Below are 23190 nucleotides of genomic sequence, written 5' to 3'. Positions count from 1 at the left end.
GGTTTACCAGACTCACTCTTAGCAGCCATTCACCAGTCCTCTATCCATGTTTCTTAGCTGATGGGGCTATTGCTCAGCTGCTTAAAAAACAAAAAAGTAACCTCTTTCTTGTCAGTTTTTGTTGGCAGTGTTTGATCACCAACTTTTAGATGTATGAGAAACAGAGGGTATAACATACATGCTGTGGGAGCTACGCTTCAGTTCCCAAGGGGGGTCTGTGTTACCCCGTAGCACTTTCCCGCACCGTTTAACCATAACATTTCACTATCTGTATTTGCTCCGGTTCCTGCTGGAGTCAGATCCGTGCCCAAAAGGCTGCTGCTGGCCTCGTGGCTGCGATGGTAGCCTCTGGCCAGCCCCAGCCCCAGCTCTGCCCAGATGAGCTCTGCTGCTCTGGCCCCAGGGCTCGCAAAGTTTTTTCCTGCCCCAGGGGCCGCTTGGCCCAAACCCCAGCACCGTGCCCTGGTCTGACCGGCTCTGGAGGGTGCACGAGACCCAGAGCGCCGCAGGGTCCGGGCTGTGCCGTGCTCTCTGGGTGCCCCTGGGCTGAGCTGCAGCTGGGGCCGCTGCACTGGGCTGGGGATGTGGGCAGCGCGTCGCTGCCCAGCCTGCCCCCACCTGGGCAGGGTCTCAGGGCTCTCCTTCACCTTTCCCCAGCCAGCAGCCCGCTCCGGTGCACCCGCCTGCACTCTTCCTGTCCGCTCCAAGTCAGGCATCGTCTTTGGCCGTGCAGCTGCAGCTGCGTGCACAGGCAGGGGCTGTGCTCCAGCGCCTGGCGCAGCCCCGGGTGCTGGGACCTGGCTGCCGGTGCCCACAGGTCCCCCCCGGGCTGGCTGCCCCAGCCTGCTCGCAGCCCCCAGGTGCCTCCAGCCACTGCCGTGCTCGTGGCCATCCTCGCGGCCCTGCTGCTGCTGGGGTGCAGCACGGCATGCCGGACGGGTTAGGAGGCACGCATCCATCTTGCCTTGGCTCCCCCCTCCCCATGCCCCCAGTCAATACGTCTCTCTCCGATGGGAAAGTTAATAAATTTAGCTCTAGATTAAAAGTATCGATCATTTCATTTGTAAGCAATAAATAACCAGGGGGAGCGCTGGGCGGCCCACAGGGTAGGGGCTGCCGGCTCTGGCTGCAGCAGCCATGCAGCCCGCTGGGGCCAGGGGCCCTCATATGCATTCTGCCCGGATGCTGGCATTGATTTGCTATTAGTCTCCCCGCACCACCCAGTAGCACATCATTCCCGGAGCCGCTATTAATGGCCTTTTGATAAATAATCACTTGTAAGTCAATAAATTTTTATTAAACAGTGTGGCGCTTTGATTTATGAAAATCCGACGGGGTTTGTCTGGGAGAAAAGGGATGCGGAATTGAAGCGGAGCTGCCATCCATCTGCCTGCCAGGCCGCCCTGCCCGCGCTCGCGGCCGCACGCCCCGGGGCAGCGGCCGTGTGCTGCTCGGCGGGGAGCCCGGCCCCACAGCAGGCCCCGGCCAGGGCCACCAGCAGGCCCTGGGGTGCCAGAGCTCGCTCGCACCATGGGCCAAGTCCCACCGAGCCCCCGGTGCCCGTGGGGGCTGTGTGCGGCTGCGAGCGGCCCCAGCAGGTGAGCGGCGCCGGGTGCTGGTGCCGGCCGCGGTGCCGCTCTGCCGACGGAGCTGGCAGCCCCACGGCCCCGGCTGAGCGGTGCCGCGCGGACCCTGGCCGGCTGCGGGCTGCACGGGGCAGGCGGGCTGTGGCTGCGATTTGTCTCTCTCCTCGGCTGCAGCAGGCCCTTTGCCACCTGCTTTATTTGTCTCCCAGCCCTGACGTGGCATCAGACAGGTGTTAAACTACTTAATCACTTTAAAATTGTTTTAATTTTCTGTTTTGTATTGATCTCCACAGCACCAATTAATCAGCTCACTGGACCAGGCAGTTAGTACATTAAAAATTGTCAGCCACACTGGGCAGCTTAGAAAATGTCAAAAAAATATCCCGACAGCAGCCCCGCACTTCGTCCATGTGGAGCCTGCTCCCGCCGAGCGCCGGCTCCGTGCAGGGACGGTGACGGTGACGTGGCGCTGCCCTGGGCCAGGGCCTGCGGGGCACGCGGTGCACACGCAGTGCGGCGGGGGGACCTCACGTCCCATGGAGCCCCCCCCGCCCCATCAAGGCACCAAAGGGGCCGTGTGGCCGGGGGAGAACTATGCCCCCCCCCCCCAGCCCCCCCCACTTCCCAGGGGACCGGCCAGGGAGCTGGGGAGGGGGGGCTCAGCCTTCCCCAAGCCCCCAGGAGTGGCTGCAGAGCAGCCGGGGCTCCTTGCAAAGCCCAGCTCATGGTGGAAAGTGAGGGGGCTGAGAGGACCTGAAGCCAAACACGGGCCTCAGGGCCATGCAGGCAGGCGTGCAGTGGCTGCCTGCAGCCCCGTGCCTTGTGGGGGGGTGCTGGGGGCTGCTGCAGAGCCACGGTGCTGTGGGGGCTTCAGGGGGGCTCAGCCACCGGCACTGCCTGCAGCTGGGGGGGGGGGGTACCTTGGGTTGCAGCACCTCTGTGCCCGTGCCACACTGCTAATCGCTGGCCGGTGGGCCGGCAGCACCTTATCTCCTATCGATTTCCTCCCGGGACACAGCAGCTCTGTTTGCTCATACCCGGCTGGCATTTTGCTGGCTCTTGGCTGATCAACCGACCAGCCCGGCGGGCCCCAGCAGGGTGCCCATGCCCGTGGGAGCCCCTTGGGCATCGCAGGCAGCTGGAGGCCACTGGCCCCATGCGGCACCCACCGTCAGTGAGAAGGGGCCGAGCCCCAGGGAGACGGGGTGTGGGGGTGCACGGTCCCCACGTGTGTGCAGCCCCGAGGCAGCAGCGGGCTGGGTGCAGCACGGGGGGGGGGGGGGGGGAGGGGGCGCCAGGTTGGCAGCAAACACGTCGGTGCTATTGACACTGCATCAATCCTGCAGCCCTGACAGGTGAATGGGTTCTCACTCACACCGTTAAGATAAATGATATTTATTTGCTGCTAATAGGTTCCAACAAGAGGCCCTAACAAGTGACTTTTGAACCAGCACCTCTTGCTGCAAATGCATGCCCAAGCGGGCAGAAACCCTGAGAAATGTTCCCAGGGCTACCCCACTCCCTTCCTGCCCCCATGCACAGTACCCCAGCCACAGCCCCTTCCCCTGCCTGGCACAGGGACCCTTCCCACCCCATAGGTGCCTTCCCAGCCCCTCCCCAGCCCAGCCTCGCGAGGGCATCCCCAGACCACACACCCATGAAGCAAGCACTGGGACTTGGCTGTGGCTGGGGCCTTTATTTCATTGGTGCTGCTGGCACAGCCGTCCTTGCTGCTGCCCACGCCTGCTGCAACCAGCCCAGAGTCAGGAGCCCCAGGCAGGAGCTGCTGGGGGGGGGGGGGGGTGGGGGGGGGGTGCAGCTGTGCCCCATCTCCACAGCCAGGTGTCTGAAGGGGCACAGAGCAGGCGGCTGGGCCGGGCCGGGCACCCCATGGCCCCAGGGACTGGCGGTGCCGGCGTGGCTGTGCTCAGCCGCTGTGCGTCCCCAAGCCCAGCACCGAGAAGGCCGCGCGGTGCTTCCTCAGCAGCAGCCGGATCTTCTCATCATCTGAGTCGGGGTCCAGCGGCTTGTTATACTCGTCGTCCTCAGTCTCAGAGGCTGCCCGCTCTCCGCCAGAGCCCCCCGCCCGCTGCGAGGATGAGGAGGGCTCCAGGGCACTCTTCTTCCTCCATTTGGTGCGTCGGTTCTGGAACCAAACCTGCCACCCCATGGGACTGGCTCTGTTAGTCGCCACCCTGCCATGCCCCCTGTGCCACGTGCCCCACAGGACCCACGCTCACCTTCACTTGGGACTCCGTCATGCCGAGGGAATACGCCAGCCGTGCCCGCTCGGGCCCTGCCAGGTACTTGGTCTGCTCAAAAGTCTTCTCCAGAGCAAAGATCTGGTGCCCCGTGAAGGTCGGGCGTGTGTGCTTCTTCTTGTGCAGGCTGTCGGCCAGGTGAGCGGGGGCTGCATGAGAGGAGGGAGGGGGGTGAGCGCCTGGGCTCCCCGCGGTGCTTGGCTCTGGGCAGTTCTCCCTTCCCCAGACACTGCGCCTGCATGTCCCCAGCCTCAGCGACCACAGAGTCCCTCTATCCTGTGACCCCACTCCAAATTAAAACCGTGTCCCGGCTTCAAGGCTTCAGTCCCATGCTGGGAGGGCTGTGCAGCCCTCTGTGCTCACCCCACAAAGCCAGATCCAGGCACTGCACCTGCTGCTCAGGAACGGGACCGTTTTGCTGAGCTGAGAAGGGAACAGTTGTTAGGAGCAGTGCATGACCTCAGCGCTGCACAGCACCAGGAGCACCATGCCCATGCCCTGCACCTCGCTGGGTGCACGATGGGAAGGCAGCACAAGCGGGTCGGCTCATCGCCATGCCGAGAGCGGGCAGCTGAGCTGCCTGACCCTTGTGAGCCAAGAGCAGTGCCTGGAGAGAGGAAACGGGGCTGCGGCTGCAGGTGCTGAGCAGCAGACGCTCCTGTGGGGAGCGCACTGGGGGGGTTCCTGCAGCCCAGCAAGTGCGGCCACCCTGCCCACCCTCCGTGCTCCCCCACCAGCTGCACCAGGCAGGCAGCGCCACCAGCTCCTGTCCCTGGCCTGAGCTGGGCCGGGCACTGACCCAAGGAGGCTGCTGGGGGCAGGGGTCTGCAGGGGCAGCGGGCTATGCCTGCCCTCATCAGCCATGCTTTGCCGTGGGGCTAAGCAAAGAGCCAATCCCCACCATCGTTCCTGCCCCTGCTCTCGAGCCAAAACCTCTGCGTCCCGGTGCAGCCTGCAGGGCGGCCACCCGTGCCTCGTGCTGGGCCATGGAGATAATGCGGCTCGGGTGGCTGCCCCCCGCCCCAGCCCCCGTGCCGTCGGGACGGGACTCTGCAGAGCCCCAAGGTGCCGCACCGCTGCCCGCGGCCTCCGCCTGCCCCCCGCCGCCCCCAGCCCCGCCGTACTTACGGGCGCCGCACTGCCGGCCGCCCCGCCAGTCGGGGGCCGCCTCCGCCCAGCAGCTCCGGCCCCGTGGCAGGTAGTCGCTGGCGGCCTTGGGAAGGGCCCCCACCTGCGGCCCGTAATAGACGCCCGGGGAGCTCAGTCCGTTAAATCCGCCCGCGTGGGGGTAGCTGGGGAGGAGGCTGCTGTTCGGCGTCGCCGCCGGCCGGCCGAGGATGTCGGAGATGCCGTGCGGGGTTCCGGCAGCCAGCTGGGCGCCCAGCCCGGGGGGACCCAGCTTGTAGAAGGAGCTCTGCACCGAGTACTGGCAGACGGGCGCCTTGGCCTCGGGGAAGGCGCCCAGCGAGGGGCCGTTGAGCAGGAAGGTGCCCGGCAGGTTGGTGTCCATGTCTCCGGCACCAGGGCAGCCCTCAGAGGCCGGCACCCCGAGCGCGCGGCAGGCGGCCCATCCCTGCCGTGCCGGGGGCTACCGGCCCACAGCGTCCACGCCGGCCGGCGCGTGGCCAGCGGGCGCCTGGGCGACGCCGGGACCCCGGGCGGGCCGGCCAGGGGGGCCACGGCCACGGCGGGCGGGCGGCCACGGCCTCGGCGAGCAGCCCCGGCTGACCCCGCGCCCGCCGAGGCCCCGCCGCGGGCACTCAACTTGGGCTCGGCGAGCGGCGACACCTCTGATAAAGGTGAGCGCCATTAGAATACGGCGCGCCCATTGGCTGCTCGGCCGCGGGGCCGCCGCCCATTGGCCGGAGCTCCGCGGCCCGGGCTCCCGTTGGCTGCTCCGCGGGGCCCGCCCGGGATTGGCCCCGCGCAGACAAATCGCGCTCTGAGAGCCCGCGGCCGAGGGGCGCCGCGGGGCCGCGGGACGGGACGGGACGGACGGGGCGGGACGGGACGGGGCGGGACGGGGCGGGACGGGACGGGACGGGACGGGACGGGACGGGGCGGGACGGGACGGGACGGGACGGGGCGGGGCGGGGCGGGGCGGGACGGGACGGGACGGGACGGGACGGGACGGGGCGGGACGGGACGGGACGGGGCGGGACGGGACGGGGCGGGACGGGGCGGGGCGGGACGGGGCGGGGCGGGACGGGGCGGGACGGGACGGCGGGCGCCGCTTCCAGCACCGCGGCCAGCGGACAGCGCGCGGCCGGGCGGCACCGGCACCGGCACCGGGAGCGGGAGCGGCATTGGGAGCAGGGACCGGGAGCGGCACCGGGAGCGGGACCAGGACCGGCACCGGCACCGGCACCGGGACCGGCACCGGGAGCGGGAGCGGCACCGGGAGCGGGACCGGGACAGGGACCGGGAGCGGCACCGGCATCGGGAGCGGGAGCGGGAGCGGGAGCGGGAGCGGCACCGGGAGCGGGAGCGGGACCGGGACCGGGAGCGGGACCAGGACCGGGACCGGGAGCAGGGACCGGCACCGGGACCGGACCGGGAGTAGGGACCGGGAGTAGGGACCAGGGACCAGGGGCCAAGGACCGGGACCGGGAGCAGGACCAGGGACCGGGAGCAGGGACCGGGAGCAGGGAGCAGTGACCGGGACTGGACTGGGACCAGGGACCAGGGACCGCGAGCAGGGACCGGGAGCAGGGACCGGCACCGGCACCGGCACCGGGAGCAGGACAGGGAGCAGGGACCGGGAGCGGGACCAGGACCGGGACCGGGAGCAGGGACCGGCACCGGGACCGGACCGGGAGTAGAGACCGGGACCGGGGACCAGGGGCCAAGGACCGGGACCGGGAGCAGGACCAGGGACCGGGAGCAGGGAGCAGTGACCGGGACTGGACTGGGACCAGGGACCAGGGACCGCGAGCAGGGACTGGGACCAGGGACCGGGACTGGGACCAGGGAACGGGACCAGGGACCAGGAGCAGCGGCTCGCGCCGAGCACCCGCTGCCAGCCATGGCAGCACCGCAGCCCCCCGTGTGGCTGGGTGGCACCCCAGGCACCGCGCGCGGGCTCCCAGCAGCGGTGGGCACGGCGGGTGGGCACGGGGAGCAGATGGGCTGGGGGGGGGCAGCCGCTTCCCAGCCCATCCTGGACGAGGCTGCTGGTGGGTCGGCCACGAGACCTGCTTGGGTGGCTGGGGGGCAGGGGGGGAGCCAAGGGCATTTGTGCACCTGTCAGACTCCCCCACGAATGGCGGTGCACAAAGAGCTGCGAGCCCCCCCGAGTGCCACCTGCACCCCTGGCAATGGGGTATGGGCAGAGAGAGGAACCCCCCCCCCGCCACAGGTCCTGCAACCTCTGTCTTCCCCTCACCCTTGGAAAAGCAGAGATGAGACGCGGTCTGTGTTAGTTTCTTTATTAATTCATAGTCTGATAGCTGGTGTACAGGGAAATGATCTATACATCAAGGGCTAAGACAGGGAGATCCAAAAGGCTTGTTTCCATAACAATTAAAAAAAGGAAATAAAAGTAATTTTTAAAACTTCTAAAAAGCTTCTAGTGTGCAGACTGCAGCATTCTCTAGGCTCAATGTCGGGTGCAGCCTCCCTCTACCAGCCCTACGAGCAATCCGAGCGCAAAGCAATGTCACTGCAGGTGCCGGGCACGGTTGCAGCACAGCACATTCCCTAAGGCGTATACGAGGCCAAAGCACAGGACCCAACACAACTCTACAGTGATGCTACGGAGTCAGCTGTCGCAGTGGGTCTAGGTAGGTTATTGTACACAGCAAGGGTGATGGATGGAGAATCTGCCTACATGGCTCAACTTCGGGGTGGGGCGGGGAAGGGGTTGTTTTGCTCTCCGGGGCTAAGCTGGGCCATTTGCTTTGCTGCAGCTAGGCTTCTTAACCAGACTGCAGAGGAGCCGGGGGCTTTCCTGGCAGATGCGCACCCGCTGCAAGACAGTAGCCCTGCAAGAAAGGTGGCCCCTGCCAGGGCCACCATTGCACGGCCTGAAGCTGGAGGTGGGCTTGTTCTGCATGTGGCTACAGAGAGCAACCTCATGCCCTGCAAAACAGGCCCCCGGCCAACTCCATGGGAAGAGCAGGGGCGTCTCCACACCACCGTGCTACAAAAGCCAGACCCCCACATTGGTTAGGTAAAGGACAGAACTGGGGACATGGGACCTACTGCCACTGTCTGCATCCTGTCCTCCTAGGGTCAAGTTTTGTAGCAGATTCAACCTCCTGCACCTCTCTGCGTCGCCTGGGCAGCCCTGCCTGTCACCGCTCCCCTGCCAGAGCAGCTGGCCCGGGTGTTGCCCTGGCTCCCAGCATGGCTGCTCAGCCTGGGCTGCTGCAGCAGGGCCTTTCTCCTGGCCAAAGTGCAGCCACCGAGGGGAGCAGCCCCCCCATATTTCTGGGGTTGGTCCTGGGAGGGCCAGCATCCGTGGGGTTAAGGGTCTGTGCTCATTTGTGCCCTCGCAGGGAGGCCAGGGGACCCTGCAAAGCCCTTGCACAGGATGCGCAGTGCAGGCTTTTGACTCCTGCCAGTTCCTGGCTCATCTCCTGAGCAGATATTGTGCTGAGTAGAGCTAGGCACAACCCTGTGTGTGGCACAAGCATCCCCTGCTCTGTCTCACTACTCCTCTTCCCTGGGCCCCAAGCACCTCAGTGCAGGCTACCAGCTTCACCCCAGCTGAAGCCAGCACAAACTGGGGCTTGCACCATGGACCAGCCCAGGGGACCGTCCCCATGGGCCCCTGTCTTCAGGCCAGGAAGGGCCCAGGCTCAGGCAGAGGGGCACAGGGCAGGGGCAGTCTGCTGCCCTTTTACTCCTGTAGCCTCCCAGCTCTGTTCGCCAGAGCTGCTCACATACTCCAAAGGCTTTGCCCATCCTGCAGCCTGAAGAGGTATTTGGGAGTGGAGCTTTTAGTGCTTTGTACATACTGCTAGAGTGTCCCTAGGGGTTTGCATAGTATTTATTGGTTCATATACACAAGGCTGATTGCTGTACAGTTTACACTTTCAACACAAGCAACGAGCCCAGAGCCCTGCCCTGGTGGGAGACGCTGCACGTGCTGGGGAGAGGAAGGGCAGCCCTGCGCCAGCCCCTCTGCCCAGGGCAGCCACGCTCCCTGCAGCCCTCCTCTCCCACACCTTTCCAGCTGCTGCCCTCCCCATGCCCCAGCACTCACTGAGAGGGAGGAGAAGTGAGTCCAGCAGAGGCAGCACGGGTGACGAGGGTCAAGCCCCTCTCCTTGCGCGGTGAGCAGCCATGCTGCTCCAGCCTCCCTCCTGCAGCTGGAGCACAGGCGTGGGGATGCACTGACACACACGGATCTGCGAGGGTGGGTTCTCCTTCCCTCTTGCGTGCTGCCAGTCCGGCTCTCGCCTCCCAGAGGAGCTGAGAGGATATCCCTCGTGCGTGCTGCTGTCTTTGGGCTCCTGCTGGCAGTGGGGCAGGGACGGGGGCCCCTCCGTCTGTTTTAAGTACTGTAGCTCATGCGTCTTGCAGTCAGTCAGTCATGCGAGTAGGACGGTAAGTATGTCTCGTACAGAAATCATGCCATTAGCCTATAGAAACATGTACAGCCAGCCCTGCTCCCCTCCACTCTGTTTTCCTCTCTTCTCTTCACAGGTTGGTGTCAGAACATGTGTGGAGTTCAGTGGTTTGGCGTTGAGGTGAGATCCTGGAGAGACACAGAGAGAGACAGAGATGGGGTTCCCAGGCATTTGTGGTGGCACAGCCAGGAGAAGGGGAGGGGACGGCCGGGTATGTGGCAGTCCCAGCCCTTTTTGCACCCTGCGCTTGTCCTACGTGCACCCATTATGCCCAGTCACCACAAGATAAATTTTGTGGGGGGTGCCAGAGAGACAGCAACAGAGCATCAGTGCGTGCTCTCTCTGGAACAGATGGCGTAGATGGTATTGATGTTGCTGTCCCAGCTGCAAAAAGCAGTGACAAGCAGGAGCTGAGCTGCACCAAAGGCACTGTGGCACTGGGAAGGAGCTGGGAGGGCTGCTGTAGGCTTTGGGGCGGACATATCCCTTTGGAGGCCAGTCCCGAGCCCCCAGCCTCACCTAGGGTGAATGACCGCGCTGCGCTCTCACAGCAGCAGGTAAGATCCCCCAGGTTCCTAACGCAGTCCCTGAGCTGTTTTTGCATGCTGTGGAAACAGCAGGAGCTAAGGAGCACCACCGCAGAGAGAGGTAGACCCAGGGACTGTCTGAGGAGAGGGGCAGGCAATAGGTGTGGGGACACAGTCTGCATGAGCACATGTCCACAAGCACAAGTGTTTTGACTGTCACGCACCACAGACAACCCACTAACACAGCAAAGAGATTAGAGGGAGAGAGAGAAGACACACACATCACGCACGCACTGCGAGGCTGGAGGACGACTGCCCCTGCTAGGCAGTCTCCTCCCTGGCGCAGGCAGGAGCTGGCAGCTGGGGAGCCTGCGTGCCGTGCCTGCCCCCGGGTGCCGTGCTGCCAGCCCGGCGGCGAGTGCAGAGCGTAAGGACACGGCCGGGTCCCAGGGCGCTGTGCCAAGCTCCTGCCTTAAGCCTCCTTGTTCCACCTAACGGGCGGCTCAGGGTGCAGGGAATACACACGAGAAAGGATGATCCAGTGCTCATGCTGGGGATCAACAGAATAAATGTCCCGTGACAAGAACAGGTCCCCTGCCCTCAACCCCTGCAAGCCTTGTGTTCCTGCACTCCACCTGCACCACATCCCTGCTGCTCTTATACGCAGCGGCATCCTGCCATGGACTGCGCCCCCTTTCCTGGCCCCCAGCAGAACCTGTGTGGGGTAGCACAGCTCTGCCTGCCCCCACCTCTTCGCCGCGGCCCCTCTCTGCCGGCTGAGAGCTGGGCACAGCCCTGCCGCACGCCCCCAGCAGGGTGCTCGTGAGCCGCAGCTCAGTGCAGGCAGCAGCACGGGGAGCTGGCACAGAAGGAAGAACAACGGTTGAGTTACCTCAAAAGAGGCCATTTGAGGGGGTCACTGCTTTCCCCTTTTCAGGCTGGCTCGTTTCACTATCTGAGCCCCCATCCTGCCCCCGGAGACCTCCAGTTTCGGGACACGCGCTTGTACCTCCTCCTGAGGGAGCCGCAGGGACAGGAAGCAGGACATCACCCAGGTGAACAGACAGACACACAGAAAAGGACAGGAGAGGGAAAGGCAGAGTCAGTTGGCAGAAGACACCAAGCAAGAAGACTGGTGCAGGGGACGAGAGCTGCCCCCGGCAGCCACAGAAGGGAAACAGGAGAGGAAAGCAGGACAGAAGAAAGGACAGAGGGTGGTGGAACTGCAGAGCCCGCACGTGCTGCAGAGGCAGTGCTGGCCCCAAGCAGGGCACCCGCAAGGCAGGTTACGAGCCACACCGTACCTTGGCCCCTAGACCATCCCGGTGCAGGATGGAGTACTTCATGAAGTGATCGGCCTCGGCCTCTAGGTCTTGGGGCTCCTGCAGGGAGCCCTCCAGAATCAGCTCCTCATGCTCCTGCCTGTCATCCGTGTCACTGGGGCCCAGCTGACGCACCACCTTCCGAATGATCTGCGGAGAGGCGTGCAACCAGGCGTCACAGCCAGCCCCAAGTTACCAGCCCACGCAGGGCAGACCCAGCCAGCCCTCAGGCACCGTGCCGCCCTCCTCGCCCAGTCTGGCCCTGAGACCCACGTGGCAGGCATCCCCTGTCCCCTGACGGTAACCGCAGAGGGCAGAACGCAGGCACCCTGCACAGCCCCTGCGCTGCAGGGAGGAGCGGGACAGCCTGGAGAGGGGAGAGCAGGAAGGCTGCGGCACGCACCCTGCACGCACCCTGCCCCTGGTCACTCACCTTCTTGGTGATGATATTGCCTTGTTCGTCTGTGAACTGCTCCTCTGTCACCTGCTCCCCAGGGAGGTGAAGAACTTCATTGCCCTGCAGGGACAGGAGGAACAGTACGGTGTTCCAGGGGGCAAGAGGAGCCCCTCTGCAAGCAGCACAGCTCATCTTACGCACACCCCACAGCCTCTGGCTCCTGCACTGCCCCAGCCCCTCCTCTGCTCTCCTCGGCACTTGTCCCGGCGCTGCTTTTTCAGCTCCCTGCCCATTACCTTCACAAGGACACGCCGGCGGACGACCCTGGTGGAGAGAGACTCCTCATCATCCACCAGCCCCTGGCTCTCCCCGAGCTCCTTGTCCAGCTCACGGTGGGCGTGTTTGAGCAGGAAGCGGACAGAGCCCCTGACGATGTGCATGACATTCTGGCAGCTGACCAGGAAGAAGGCCAGCAGCACCACGACAATCAGCAGCTGGGCCAGGAAGCCCCACATCCTGCTTCCGCAGGGCTGGGCATGTGCCCCACAGGTCCCGAACCCGCCGCTCAGACTCCGGCCACGCTGCCCGGCTGGGACGGACAAAGCCCCCTGTGCAGGAGCTGCCCGTGGGTCCGCAGCGCGCCCCGGCTCTGTGGGAGGGCTGCTGTAACCCTAGCTGCTGCAGATCAGCTGGCTGGGGCGGGAGAAGGCGGCAGGCAGGTGGGGTGTCCTTTGCGCTCACAGTTTCTGTCAAAGTCATGGGGCTGGGGCTGCAACAGCACCACCCGTCCCCAGCCAGGCGGTGACAGGGACAGCCCTGTCCCCCGTCCCCGTCAGCCCGCCCGGGCTCTGCCAACAACCTGTCTTGCTGGCTGCGGCCCCAGGGCAGCAGGCAGTCCTCTGTCACGGGACGAACGAAGCCCCAGGTGGGAGCCAGGGGTCGGGGCTGCCGCTGAGGCTGCGCATGGCACCACGGAGCTGCGCAGCTGCCCTGCTGCAGCTGCCCCCGAGAGCAGCCACGCTGCCGGGACAGCTCTGCCTGCCCTCGCCCTGTACCTGCCAGCTCCATGTGGCTGCGGCAGGATGCCCACCGCCCTGCCTGGCCCCCAGACCAGCTCTATTTCTGGCCTCAGCAGGCTGTCAGGGCCAGCAGCCAGGGCAGATACTCAATAAGGAAGCAAGCAGGGAGGCTGCCTGGTTTATAAATGGAGAGCAAGAGCTCACGTATCGGGTACAAAGCAGGCTATTCTGGGCCACCAGAGGGCTGAGAGGCCCCCCCAGGGGCCAGCGCAATGGTTCTGCGGGGACACCTCTGCCCCTCAAGCAGCCGGTCAGCCCGGCTGACCTGGTGGCAGGCAAGGGGCTGCCCATGGGGCCTGCCCCTGCTGTTGCTCTTACCCTCACCTGCCCAAAGAAGTGGCTGTCTGCCTCCTCCAGCCAGCCGCCCGTGGGGTGCTGGGGCTGCCAGTCGCTGTCCTCTGCAGAGCTGACCCGCATCAGCTCCACGGCCGGTGCCAGGACCTGCTCTTGCTCCTGGCCCTGCGCCCCGGCAGCCACGGTGTACGTCGGGCACAGCCTTCGGGTGACCCCCTCCTGCCAGGAGCCCGCTGTCAGGTCCTGTAGGCAGGAGATAAAGGAGCCTTCTGCATTCCAGTCCCTCAGCCTGGGCACCGGAGAGGGACAGGGACAGGGAGAGAGAGACAGAGAGAGAGAGGCAGTCAGCTTTGCCAGGGCACCAGCCGACCGCTGGCAGGCGCACCGGCACAGCCTGCACCCCACCAGGCACGGGTCTCCCCGGCTGCCAGCGCTGCCGGGTACCCGGCACAAGCAGCACAAAATGCAGACGCACAAAGGGCACAGGCCTCCTCCCTGCCACGCTCCCTGCCAGTCCCACAGCCTCGGCTGCCCCACACTGCCCCTGGGTCTACAGGCTCTAAGGCAACGCCTCGGAGCATCACTGGGCTCCGCCAGGGACTTCGTGGGACTGGTGCCACTGGGAAGATGTCAGGACACAGCCCCGCCTGAGATGATGCTGGGAAGCACAACCTACATGCAAGGCCTGTCTGTCTGCAGGGGTTCTCCCCGCCCTGTGTGCTCTGCAAGGAGCCCCCAGAGCATCTCCAGAGGGTTACAAGGCTCTCTGCCCAAGCCACTGCTCTGTCTGCCAGGGGTGCCAGGCCTCCAGTGCTGGAGACCAGCAGGGAAGCAAGCAAGGCTGGGACGTTATTGCAGCTGGCCCAGCACAGGGCAATAGCTGGCGAAGCTCCCTCCCCCCACACCCCCTCTGGCACCCTGGGGCACAGTACCTGTCTGCACTCTTCTCCACAATGTGGCTAATGGTCGGTGATGCCGTGATCCTGGCTTGTACCTTCTGCTGAACTGAAACAAAAGAAACTTCACTTTCTGGGTCCTGCTCTCCAGTCCCCAGCTGGCAGTCCCCGGCTGGCATCTTCTCCTCTGGCCTCTGCCCCTCCTCCTGGTCTAGCAGTTCAATCAGACCATTCATGGCATCTGAATCCACTGTGTCATCCTCAACTAGGTCCATAGAGCCCATGTGGTCCGGGCCATGTGTGTCTGTCAGAAGCTGCCCCAGGAAACGGCCTTCGCTCGTGGCGTCCGAGTCCTCAGCCTTGCTGCACTCCAGAGAGGAGTCCTCAGCCGTCACCAGCGAGGGGGTGAGCCCCGAGGACCACACCTGCATGTCGGACATCTCCATCAAGGCATCCTGCTCAGTGGCAGCCATGGGGATGGCATCCATGATGGCCACCTCATTCCAGTACTGGTCGGCACGCAGCGGGGATGGCAGCGTGTAATGCAGGGAGGCAGGGGACAGCAGCTCGTCCTGCAGAGAAGCGTAACCTACATGGGCAGACAGAGGTGACACCTCCAGCAGCCATCTCACGTACATACAAGCACGGCAGGGCGAGAAGGGAAACAGCCACCGGGAGGATGCCCGCCCTGAGCACAGCACCATCCTGGCCACACCAGACCCCCACGTCTGGGCTGAGCAGGACTGCACTCACTGGCTGCTGCCTTTGCATGGTCCCTCCTGCCCCTGCAAGTGCTCCTGTGCCTCCTTTGGAGTGCTGGGGCCGCACCAGGCCAGACCTTGTGGCTGCCCACTTTCCATGGGAAGGGCGGGCCTGGGGTCCAGGCGATGCCCCATCCCCACTGCAAGGCACGGTGCCCTCTCTGCCCCCCTACCCTGTCAGCCCCTGGGTCCCTGTCCCCAGCCCCCATCCAGCATCAGCTGGCTGAAGGGCAGCCTGGAGCTCAGGCGGCCAGGTTCTGCAGGCACCAGCTCCCAAAGCTAACTCTTGAGCTGGGAAGGGCAGCCCCAGTAAACGTCCATGCTGAAGGACGCAGCAGGGGCTCTACACCCCCATCAGTGTCCCTGGCCCTGCAAGCAGCTGTCCCGTCCTCGTCGCCCGGGGCCACGTGCACAGCCCAGGCACACTGACTGCGACTATGGCCAAGACAGGCAGTCCCACACACACAGGCAGCTTTGCTCAGCCTCCTTCCGCTCCGAGCCATGAGCCCCTTGTTCACCCCTGGAGACTAAAAGGGAACTCATCCTGCTCTGGGCAGCCAGGGACTGCCAGCAGAAGCCGGGGCACAGTGAGCAGCTGAGAGCCCCCAGCCCCCCCTCATGCAGGTGCCTGGCTGGAGGCAAGCAGTGCAGGGCCAGCGAGGGAAGGAGCAGGGGCAGTGCAGACAAGGAGGCCCAGGATGGCTGCCTGCAAGCGTGACACAGCCAGGAGAGGGGCAGCCCCGGGTGACATGCATCTGCTGGAGCAGGATGCGGCTCCTGGAGGGCTCGGCTGAGCTGGAGACAGTGGAGACAGGCAGAGGAGAAAGATGAGAAGAGAGGCCAGGATGAGCTCGGGGGAAGGAGGTGAGAAGTGGCCCCCAGGAGTGCCCACATCTGGTGGCACTAGGTGGCATGTGTGAGAGCAGATCGAGGGGAGAGACAAAGAGGGGGAGAGCGATGAGCCAGAGCCACACAGGCAGTGCCACGGTGCGGGGCTGCAGCAGCCCCAACCCTACCTGGTGCACCGGCTGCCCCACAGCACACACAGCGACTGCCCCCGCCATAGCCCTGCACGCAGGCAGGCTGTGCCTGGCACCCGGCCCAGGGCACAGCCACGGCTGGACAGATGGCTCCAGGAGCTCCCCGGCCACTGCTCAACACCGGTACCTCGCGGGGAGGAAGCCCCACATGTCCGTACTCTGAGAAGACAGCACGGCAGGGCCGAGGCTCCCACAGCACAGGCCCCCTTGGAAAGGCTCCACCCGCCTGTGGCACCTCGCACCCACCGAGCTCCTCAGGGGCCACCAGCACACCTGGATCAGGGCAGACATCAGCCCCAGTCCGTCTGCAGCGACTCTGCCCCCGGGCCCTCTGGCATTCCCTGTGTAGGACTTGGGGCTCACCATTCATCTGCGAGGGCGAGAGGGAGTAGTCCCTGTCCGCGTAGCGCCAACTGCCCTTCAGGCTCCGGCTCTGCCGGCCAGAGCCCTCCAGCGTGCTGACGATCTCACTGCGGTCGATATTTCTCAGTGCTGTGTACAGGCTCTCCACTGCAAGGGAAGCCGGTGTCAGTCACAGGCAGGGCAGGCTGGTCACTGGGGGGACACAGCCATGCCCCAGCCACCCTTCAGGCAGGTGTACGAGAACTGGTGGCATAAACCCAGCCAGGGAGCCCTGAGCGCGTGCAGGCCGCACGCCCAGCCCAGCCATTTCCACTCCTGCAGCAGGGCACCACAGATACTCACTCTTGACACCCTTGCCCTCGCGGCTGACCCAGAGGTTGAGTAGGGCTATGCTCTGCTCCAGCAGGGAGTTGGGGTTCTCCACACGTATCCTGTTGATGTCATCCACCCCAAACTGCAGCTCACGTGCCAGCTCTGGGGGAGACACCACATCTCAGCATCACACCCTTCGGTGCCTGCTGCCAGCTCCTGAGCCAAAAAGGCAGGAGATGTTGTGAAGGGCTCAGCCAGACTCAGCACAGCCCCTCCACATCCCACACAACTGAACATGGCAGAATGGGCAGGAGCAGGAGCTGGGATGGGGCAGAGGCTGAAGCCTCTCTGCCCAGGCTGGCTGTGACTATCGTCTCACGCTAAGGAGAAATGCAGGTACTGCTGCTGGGTGTGCGCCTGCACCTACAGTGCTAGGCCTCCAGTAATAGGGACAACTTGGACCAAAACCCCTGGCATCTGTGCACGTGCTTGTGCATGCATGCAGGGCTGAAAGGAGGCTCACTGCATGCTCACAGCTTTGCGGAAGTGCTGGGACCTGCCACAAGAGCCTGCCAGAGGGGCTAGTGCAGACTACGTGAATACAAACTGCATCAGGAACCAGCTCCCTGGACAGCGTAAAGCACATTCATGAGACCCTGCAGCATCTTCCCAGCCTTCCTAAGTGCTCGGTTTCAAGGCACACTGTGCATCCTTGGGGCCATGAAGTGTGGACTCACCTGCCCAGCTGAGGCCCAGCTGCTCTGCTATGTCGACCATCTTCTGGTCTGCACGGTCGGTGCTGCTCAGAGAGCCTGGAGGAGAAGAGGGAGTCACAACTCCAGCTGCACAGGACCCTGAACTTGGGGGGGGGGAGGGAGAGAGGTACCGGCTGCGGGGGCTCAGAACAGCCCTGCACGCAGGACCACGGAAACCCTCAGGGAGCAGGACACTGCCACACGTGTGAGTACAGCAGGCTCAGCCCAGCCCTTCTTCCTGGCTTGGGTACCCCTACCCTAACCGCAAGTGGTGAGAGGCTTGAATAGACCCAGCTGGCTGTGTACCGAAACTGCTCTCGCTTAGGACGCTGTATCGCTCCCGCAGAGACAACGGTGTCAGTGTCTTCCTCCGCTCCTCACTGCTGCTTCCCTGCAGGAGTGGGGACAAACCGAGTGGTTACCAGCCTGGAAAGAGGGCAGTGGCTCTGCTCTGGCACCAGCACAGCCCCAGCACAGAGCGGCATGGCCACATGGGGCAGCTGAGGAAGAAGAGCAGATGCTGACCTTGGTGCAGGGTGGTATGCTGATGTTGAGGTGGCAGAGCACGTGCTGCAGGTCCTCGTACTTCATGGCCTTGCGCAGGAAAGACAGGGAGCCGCTGGCTTCCCGACTGCTGTCCCGGACCTGCGCACCAAGAGGCCGGGTAGTGGGGCCTGGCACAGGGCAGGTGCAGGGGCCCCACTGCAGCCCAGCCCTGTGCCCTGCCCTTACCTTGATGGAGATGACAAGGCGGTTCTCCCGGAAGGACTGGAAGAGGAAGGTGCGTGGCTGCGTGGTCTTCTTAACAGGAACCAGGTTTCCTGAGAGCTCGACGTGCAAAGGCATCCCCTCCACCACCTGGAGGGGAGGGAAAACAGGATAAGTCCCTGTGCAGAGCAGCTTCCCCCGCCTCTGACCTCTAGCCCTCCTCTCCAGGCCTGGGCCAGGCCCCTCCACTGGCATCAGCACCCCTCCCGCACAGGCAGCCCTTGCCCTTGCCCTGCTGTCTGCCATGCATGCTGCTGGGGACAAACCTCAATGTCCCTGCTGCGGGCCACCTCGGTGAAGTTTTCATGCTGCTCTAAAGTCTTGTCCACCTTGTCGTCAGTCATGCAGTAGCAGCGCAGCCTGCCTTCCCGTGCATCGTTCATCTTGGCAAACACCACAAATTTGGCCATGTAGGGCACAGCTGTCAGCTCCCTGTACAGCATGGTGGCGAAGTGCACGGCCTCCGCTGTGCGTGGGCAGTCGGCCAGCCAGAACCTGTGGGAGGGCTGGATCAGGGGTGCTGCAGAAGTGGTTCCCCAGCCACACCAGGGGAGCAAACAGCACCGCAGAGGTTGCCACAAGGGTTCTGGGTGTGGGAGTTGCACACAAGTGCAAGAACTGGCCCTTTCCCTCAGCACACCCAGGTGTCGCAGTGTTTCCTGGTGTGTGTCGAGGCAGCATGGGTGTCTTAAGGCTAGAGTCAACTGCCCTGCGTGTGGGGGTGTGGCAGCACCACAGAAACCAATGAGCACAGGGGCCGGAGGCTCTTTTCAGCACAGACTGCACCCCAAGAGGGCCCCAGGATCAGCAGGTGTCCCCACTGCACCACCTGCTTGCCCACGACTTACCTGGCAGACACATTGGTGGTAAAATTAGCACATTCCTTTTCATAGACCAACTTTGTGGTGCCTGTGATGTCTTCCCACTGAGCTTGGGCCGTCCCTCCTGCAGCAGAAAGCAGGGGTAAGCACGCTGCCCCTCCATAAGCCAGGGGTCTGCTCTCCCCACCGCACAGCCGCAACCCGCCCTTGACTCCCAGGAGCTACATCCCACCGAAGCAGCCCAGCCCGTCCCCACCAGGATCACTTGTGCCCGCACGGCGGGGGCGGCACCCTCACCAATCACACTGCAGAGCAGGCGCAGGCTGGTGGTGTCACCCTCGCCGCTGTCTCGGGGACTGTCCTTCCAGGACGGGGGCAGAGGGATACGGAGGCCGATGGGGCGGTGGAACTTCCGCCGGCGCGGCTCCACCGTGACAATGGGGCTGAAGGTTGCCTGGTTCCCCAGCAGCTTGGTCACCAGCTCATCGGGCACAGGCTGTGCCTGTGGGCAGCACAGGCGGGGGAGTCAGGGCCAGCCCCCGCGAGCGCTGGGATGCAGCCTGGGCCAGCTGCCTGTCCCTGACTGCGGAAGCCCAGCCAGGCTCCAGACCGAGTTCTCTGGGCTCACCTGCAGGGCCAGTCTCACTTCCTTGGTGACAGCGGTGTCTGGGAAGGTGGCCTGTACCATGGGCACCAGGGTGCTTCTCAAGCACCCTCCCTCAGGGCCGATCATGTCACAGACCTGGCAAATCCGGGACATGACCACAAAGTAGAGAGGGAAGTCGGTAGTGATGATGCGGCAGACCCTCTTCTTCTCCAGCTCCTCCAGGCTCTCAAGCTCTGCAAGAGCAGCGCAGCCATCAGCGTTCACCCATGCTCCAAGCCCACGGCTCTCACCCACCACTTCTTCCGAGCTGCACCTCCCACACCTTGCTTGGCCCCATCCCACCATCTCCCAGCACGGCCGCGGCCATTCCCAGGCCAGCTGCAGCCCTGTATTGTGGGGGGGAGTCGCCTGGTGTCAAACCCCAACCCTGGCAGCGCTCACCCTCATCCATGCCATTGAGTAGCTGGTCCATGTAGCTCTCCTCATAGAGGTTGCGGTGCTCCTTCCAGACCGAGCCGTTCTCATTGCGCAACACCACCAACTCACGGTCTCCACGCCCGTAAGAGGCAAAGTGGGGGATCTCCACGATGACAGGGCTGCAGATAGGGAAGGAAGTGTGCTCACAGCCGTGTGCTGCCACTGGGATTTGCAGGCAGCAAGGTGGCTGTGGGCAGAATGCCTGGCCACGCTACACAGCCACAGGAAGAGGAAGGCAGGACACCTCACAGCCTTGTCTCTGGGAAATGGAGCTCTGCACCCAGCAGGCCACTGCTGATCAGGACTTTCCCCAGCACAGCCACAGGGGCTGCCATTGCTCCATCACGCTGCAATCACCCACCCCAAAATTGCACCGTGCCTGGCCAGAGCTGGGATCACTCCTGCACCAGACCTCCACAAGCAGCAGCCAGCACAGGTCTTGTCCCCAGTCTCCAGAGGAGTCCAGGCCCATCCCCAGCCCTAAGGGGTGGTCCTGGTGGGGGCAGCCCCATCCACTCCATTTCCAGCCACGCTCACCTGAGGAACTGGGCACCGGCAGGCCCCAGAGCGATGATCCGGCTGGCCAAGCCCTCCTCCTCAGCCAGATTTGGGGGTGCGGGCAGCTTCTGGGGCTTCACCAGGCGGCAGGTGATGCGGGTCGGTGCGGCGCAGGCGCGGGGTGGGATGACCACACGCAGCCCGTGGTGCCGGCTGCCCCGCATGGAGCCGCCACGGGCGTCCACCATGAAGCTCACCAGGAACCTGCAGCAGATGGAGGCAGGGGCAGGTGGGTGCCTTGCAGCCAGCCGTGCGCACGTCGCACCGGTGCCACGCGGGCCGAGCACTCACCCTGTGTGCACGGGGCTGGCCACTGGGCTGATGTTGTCTGAAGTCTCAGTGGCTGGGCTGCTGGGGATCAGAGAGTCCTCATCGAACTCCTTGGAGGGCTGCGTAAGGCAGGGAAGAGCCCCCATGGGCACAGGGTCCTGTTTGGGGGTGCTGAGCCTGCTCCCGCCTCTGCACTCTCCCAACCCTAACGAGGCAGCCCCATACCACCAGATCTGTTCCCCCTGCCCACCTCACATTTTAGCTCTGGGCTGACGGGGAAGGGGGGTCCACCAGGCAAAGGATGACCCAGGGGCCATGGCAGGCTGTGTCCCACGCTCACCTCCTGCGGGGACACCGAGGGCGCATGCAGCAGGCTGCCTTGCTCAGCTTCTGTCTCCACAGGTCCTAACTGCTCAGGCTCCTCTGCTCTGGTCACCACAGTCTCAGGTGGAATACAGGGGACCTGTGGGACAGCTGGAGACTCCTCCCTGGTAGGAGAGAGCAGTGACAGCCACTGCAGCGGCAGGCTGGGACACTCAGCTTCCAGCCATCCCAAGCGAGCCCTGGGGCCGCTGGGCGAAGGTGCACTCAGCCACAGACCCACACATGTCCTGGTGCAGGACCACCACCAACCAGCTGTGCCTGCTGCAATGGCTGCTGGGGCTCAGGGATGTGCTCCTGGCCTTCAGCTGTCCCTGCCCTGTTGGCATCCCAACCCAACACCAAACTGGTCTCGCGCCCCGCTCCCACTCCCCCTCTGCCATCCAGTGCCTCATACATTCGCTCCAGTGTCATCCTGGTCACAAGCTCCAGCATCTCCCTCTTGCTCTCCTGGTCCCTGGGTTCAGGTGTCCTGGGCTTCGGTGCGATCAGCTCCTCCTCTGAAACCGAGAGCTGGCTTAGCATCGCCGAGGTAGCAGGACAAGGGAGCACAGAAGCTCAGCCTTTGTCCCCATCCCTGCTCCCACCACTGGCCACACACACTCGTCCCCAGACGTGTGGGGGCTTTTCCCTCTGACAGAGGCCGAAGCTGTTGGTTAGTGGGACAGGAGCTGCGGTAGCTGTTGGGAGCCTCGGCTGCCAGCCGACCCCTTTTCCACAGCACCCACACGCAGAGCAGAGCCTGCTGGGGACACCTCACTGCCGGGCACTGCAGGCAGGTGTAGGCAGGACAGGGGCCACATGAAGGACTCACCAACGTTGTCAAGTGCATCTGTGCACCTCTGACTGGGGGACAAGCCCAGCCAGCACCACCTGCCGGCCCAATTAACTCCTGCTAAGGAGTCCACCAGGGCTGGGCTGGTGCTAAAGCCCTGCAGGAAGGAGCCCAGCACCTCCCAAAGCAGGAGAACAGCCCTGGTGATGGGGAGGGGACTGCAGCAGCACAGGGACCCTCCAGTGCTCGGCTTCACCCCTGCTGTGGCCAGAGCGGCATGGGGTGGCTGGGTACGGGCACCAGAGCTTGCCACAGAGCCAGGTTCCTCTGCCCCCCTGGCTGGGGGACAGCCCTGTTCATGCAGTCACACCACAGCAAGCAGCATGGACACAGATGGGCAGAAGAGGATGGCAGGGCCTGTGCTGGGTGGCACCAGCCCAGCAACAAGGCTCAGCAGATGGATGTGGCGTGCAGATGGTTAGTGGCCATGGGGTGAAATGGGCCATTGAGCTGGGGCAGGAGACGTGTTGCATACCCATTACTGTGACATGAGCAGTGCCTGCAAAGTAAGAAGAGGCAAAAGTGAGGTCTCAGTGGGAGGGGACAGGAGCAGACCAGCTGCAGCCGGGCTGGGAGCTGGTACTGCCCCAGGGAGCACGGTGGGGTGCTCCATGTGCCCGAGGGCTCTCTGCACACTTTCCTTGGGGTATGGGGCCACAGAGAGGTCCAGGTATCTCCCCCTCGCACAGCACAGGGGAGCACCTGAGCCAGGGGAAGCCATTCCTGGAGGCTGGTGGGCTCCCCACCTCCTCTCTGAGAGACCCCTGTGTGGCCAGGCAGCTCCCCCAACCCCCGTGCCCGTCCCTGGGGCTGCTGGCAGCGGTGCCGGCTCAGCCAGCAGACCTCTGGGGGTGCGACCTAGCTCCAGCCCCTCACCTTCATCCTCCGACACGTCCAGAATCTCATCCACAGTCTCCGGGAAGCTCATGCGGTACTTGTCACTGACTGGCTGTGGGAACAGACGACAGTCAGAGCAGGCCAGCCCTTACCGCACAGCCGCCCGCAGCTCCCCTCCCCACGCCGGGGCGCTCAGGCTGCACTCACGCAACCTCTGCCCCAAGTGAGACCACAGCTGCTGCCTGGGGCTCGCTGCCTGGCCGAGGCCAGCAGACCTCCGCCTGGCTGATCCCAGCCTCAGCTCTCCTACACAGGGTCCTGCACCCCACCGGTCCCGTGCCCAGGAGCTCACCAGGATGTCAGTTTCCTCTGTGACGATCTTGAGCACGTCTGTGACAGAAATGTAGCCGAGCCGCTTTGCAATGGCCAGGGGAGTGGTGCCATTCTGTGCAAGGAGGGAGGACGGG

At 64.3% G+C, this 23190-nt stretch overlaps 3 protein-coding genes across 16 annotated transcripts in view; all 3 read right to left on the bottom strand.

The window, feature by feature from the left end:
* Window positions 1-2885: 2885 nt before the first annotated feature.
* Window positions 2886-5620, bottom strand: NKX6-3 (NK6 homeobox 3). Of its 2 annotated transcripts, XM_083811940.1 has the most exons (4): window positions 4976-5620; window positions 4211-4270; window positions 3827-3996; window positions 2886-3744 (listed from the first exon to the last, which is right to left on the bottom strand). In XM_083811940.1, exons 1-4 carry the CDS (start codon window positions 5355-5357, stop codon window positions 3514-3516), a joined length of 843 nt encoding a protein of 280 aa, XP_083668066.1. In that variant the 5' UTR covers window positions 5358-5620; the 3' UTR covers window positions 2886-3513. The 2 variants fall into 2 exon arrangements, with proteins under 2 accessions (XP_083668066.1, XP_083668067.1); XM_083811941.1 differs by lacking the exon at window positions 4211-4270 and having other exon boundaries at window positions 4976-5612.
* A 1639-nt stretch (window positions 5621-7259) lies between these two features.
* Window positions 7260-23190, bottom strand: part of ANK1 (ankyrin 1) — a 71615-nt gene continuing 55684 nt past the window's right edge. For 7 of the 13 annotated variants that reach the window (XM_083811491.1, XM_083811486.1, XM_083811484.1 and 4 more), the window contains 24 exons: window positions 23076-23168; window positions 22763-22835; window positions 22362-22385; window positions 21449-21551; window positions 21011-21158; window positions 20692-20789; window positions 20380-20604; window positions 19807-19961; window positions 19387-19598; window positions 19056-19260; window positions 18786-18882; window positions 18204-18432; window positions 17902-18027; window positions 17695-17814; window positions 17476-17560; window positions 17152-17226; window positions 16445-16576; window positions 16103-16249; window positions 13975-14527; window positions 13073-13331; window positions 11706-11789; window positions 11255-11422; window positions 10843-10965; window positions 7260-9551 (listed from right to left, as the gene is read on the bottom strand). In XM_083811491.1, the coding sequence (XP_083667617.1) occupies window positions 10867-10965; window positions 11255-11422; window positions 11706-11789; window positions 13073-13331; window positions 13975-14527; window positions 16103-16249; window positions 16445-16576; window positions 17152-17226; window positions 17476-17560; window positions 17695-17814; window positions 17902-18027; window positions 18204-18432; window positions 18786-18882; window positions 19056-19260; window positions 19387-19598; window positions 19807-19961; window positions 20380-20604; window positions 20692-20789; window positions 21011-21158; window positions 21449-21551; window positions 22362-22385; window positions 22763-22835; window positions 23076-23168 (3510 nt within the window). In that variant the 3' untranslated portion in view covers window positions 7260-9551; window positions 10843-10866. The remainder of the gene's footprint in view (window positions 9552-10842; window positions 10966-11254; window positions 11423-11705; window positions 11790-13072; window positions 13332-13974; window positions 14528-16102; window positions 16250-16444; window positions 16577-17151; window positions 17227-17475; window positions 17561-17694; window positions 17815-17901; window positions 18028-18203; window positions 18433-18785; window positions 18883-19055; window positions 19261-19386; window positions 19599-19806; window positions 19962-20379; window positions 20605-20691; window positions 20790-21010; window positions 21159-21448; window positions 21552-22361; window positions 22386-22762; window positions 22836-23075; window positions 23169-23190) is intronic. The other 6 variants (XM_083811488.1, XM_083811494.1, XM_083811493.1 and 3 more) reach the window with 4 other exon arrangements.
* LOC310886649 (uncharacterized protein) lies at window positions 11796-13066 on the bottom strand. Its single transcript, XM_083811525.1, has one exon. It carries the CDS (start codon window positions 12182-12184, stop codon window positions 11858-11860), a length of 327 nt encoding a protein of 108 aa, XP_083667651.1. The 5' UTR covers window positions 12185-13066; the 3' UTR covers window positions 11796-11857.

The sequence above is a fragment of the Anser anser genome (genome assembly GCF_964211835.1).
Source record: "Anser anser genome assembly, chromosome: 26".
NCBI classification, from domain to species: Eukaryota; Metazoa; Chordata; class Aves; order Anseriformes; family Anatidae; genus Anser; species Anser anser.
The sequence above is the reverse complement of the archived record's forward strand: the minus strand, read 5'-3'. Positions and strand labels throughout refer to the sequence as shown.